This window comes from Eimeria mitis, genomic scaffold, assembly GCF_000499745.2.
Source record: "Eimeria mitis Houghton genomic scaffold, Emh_scaff3151, whole genome shotgun sequence".
Classification (NCBI taxonomy): Eukaryota; Apicomplexa; class Conoidasida; order Eucoccidiorida; family Eimeriidae; genus Eimeria; species Eimeria mitis.
The window spans coordinates 2,622-4,986 of NW_013571493.1; the positions used below are offsets into that span (position 1 = coordinate 2,622).

General features: G+C 39.1%; 1 protein-coding gene across 1 annotated transcript in view; it reads left to right on the plus strand.

Annotated features, from left to right (window-relative positions):
• Nucleotides 1–1,971: 1,971 nt before the first annotated feature.
• Nucleotides 1,972–2,365, plus strand: part of EMH_0062700 (uncharacterized protein) — a gene marked incomplete at both ends in the record, with an annotated part of 1,797 nt that continues 1,403 nt past the window's right edge. The window contains one exon of the mRNA XM_013498061.1: nucleotides 1,972–2,363. Within this exon, the coding sequence (XP_013353515.1) occupies nucleotides 1,972–2,363 (392 nt within the window). The remainder of the gene's footprint in view (nucleotides 2,364–2,365) is intronic.

A 2,365-nucleotide genomic window follows, 5' to 3' on the forward strand; every position in this document is an offset into this window, starting at 1 on the left:
GTTTACTTGCTGCTGGCTTGTATTCTTGGCTCATATGGTGCTCACGTCATTTGGGGTGTGCAACTCGCAGTCGCTAACGAGAAGATATAAGAGTCGCTTATTTTATAACTTGTTTTTTTCTTTTTTTCTTTTTATTTGCCTTTTTATTTTGTATTTTACTTATTCATATCTTCTTCTTGGCATTCTTATCGTTCAGTTTACTTCTTTTTCATTTTTTTTAATATTTTTCTTCCTAAGCATCGTGTCCTCTATTTTACTTCTTTCTTTGCTGTCTGGCTAACTTTCTTTACTTTGATTTGTCTTATTAGCCTTCTTCTCATATATTGCACTTCTTACTGTTTTCAACCTAATCTCTGCATAATGTAGTATATCGATACAGATATATATATATATATATATATATATATATTTCTATAGGCGTTGACTTCATCGTGTTTATCCTCCTCCTCCTAGGGGGTTGCTGAGGCAGCAGAAATGGCTTTGGTTGAGGAGGGGTGGGGTCGGTGGTGTTTGAGCTTACTGTGGCTCTGAAAGACTGAAAGGAGGCTAAAGATATAGTAACAGTGTTAATACTAATAGTAATAGGAATAGTAGTTGTATTTGTGGTGGTGGTTATACTAAAAAGTGCGAATATAATAAAAGTAATATATAGTAAATATTGCTAGCAAACAAAACAATAGTTAGTAACGCTACTAGTTGAAAGAATAGTAATAAAAACAATAGTAATAGTTTTAGGAATCATACAAATAATTGTAGTTATGATGGTAGTTATGATAATATCGTAGAATATCCGCTTACTATTTTTGTCTGTCTTTACACCTGCGCAAGGCAACCGCTCGTATCTGTGTTGGCAGCAACTGAAACAAAAGGATATATTAACTACAATTTATGGCTTGTTTATAAAAATCAATTGTTTGTTAGTAATATTAAATAACTTATAGAAAAAAAATTGATGATTTATTAACAACATTTGATGTTTTATTTACAACTACTTATCTGGATAGTTTATGAGCGACAATAAAGAATTTATTAGAAAGAATAAATAAATAGCAGTTGATGATATATTAGTGAAAGTAAAGGATTTATATATTGCAATAGTGGATATATTATTATTAACAGTAAAGGATTGTATGGTGAAGAATATTTAATAGTAGCAGTAAAACAACTGATAAAGAAACAAACAAACAATGAATAAAATATATTAATTATTTATATAAACTATGAACGATTGCTTGATGAGGCATATTATTTATTACTGGCAAAAAAAGGATTAACTAATAAAATATATTATACATTAGTAACAACAAAATATAAGTTATTTTTATTAACTTTTTAATAAAGTTTTATATTCACTCGTAACAAACATCAAACCCCCACCGACTCTATGCTGCACTGAGTATACACCGCAAGGGCTTTGGGGCTGCCGCGGCGGCGTTTTTCGTCTGATGTAGAGGAGGCGAAGCAAATGCCATTTGATTTGTTTTGGAGCTTATAAATATTGTAAATTAGAAACAAATAAGTACATAATATCCTGCTGCTGTACAGACAGCCAACAACAACAGCGGCAAAACCGCACCAGCTCCACCTGGGCTTTATTCGCACGCCTCCCGCGTTGCCTGCAGCCTCAAATTCAAATTCAGATTCAAATTAAAATTATTTTAATCACATCTCCTTAGATTTCTTCAGGGTTACCCTTGCTCTCCTCTGCTGCGGCGGTGTCAATAAGCAACGCCTCCTGCTGCTGCTGCTGCTGTTATTGGAGCCACAGCAGCAGGCACAAGCATATCCCCCCAAACACATGTATGCATGCATGCATGCATACATGCATGCGTGCTTAACACACATATCCTCAAGCACATGCGTGTACGCATGCATGCATGCACGCATGCATGCGACCTTTCGTAGGTCCTTGCATTCTTAGTTCTTCACCTAAGCACGCAAAAACCCAACTCCGGCCTTCTCCTCTTTCTTATGGCTGTCTTCTTGCGCGGCTTGAGCCGCGCTGATTTGCCTTGTGGGCGGACAGGAGGTTTAGTTTCTTTCTTAGGCAACAGCAGCAGCAACAGCAGCAGCGGTGGCATCTGCAGCAGCAGCAGAAGCAGCAGCAGCTTCAAGCAAGCTCCTTCACCGTATGCGAGTTTGCTTGTGGCCTGCAGCTACCTGCGTTTCTGCCTACATGCGAGGCAGAGCGGAGGGCCCCTTGGGGCCCCTCAGCCCCGCCGCAGCCCCCAAACCCTTGAGGGTCTCCGGGGCCGCAGCGGTTGCTGGCAGCAGTTAACCACACCAAGCAGCAGTAGTAGCAGCAGGGGGAGCATCCGTTGCTACAGCAGCAGCAGCAGCAGCAGCAGCAACTATGTTGTGCGTG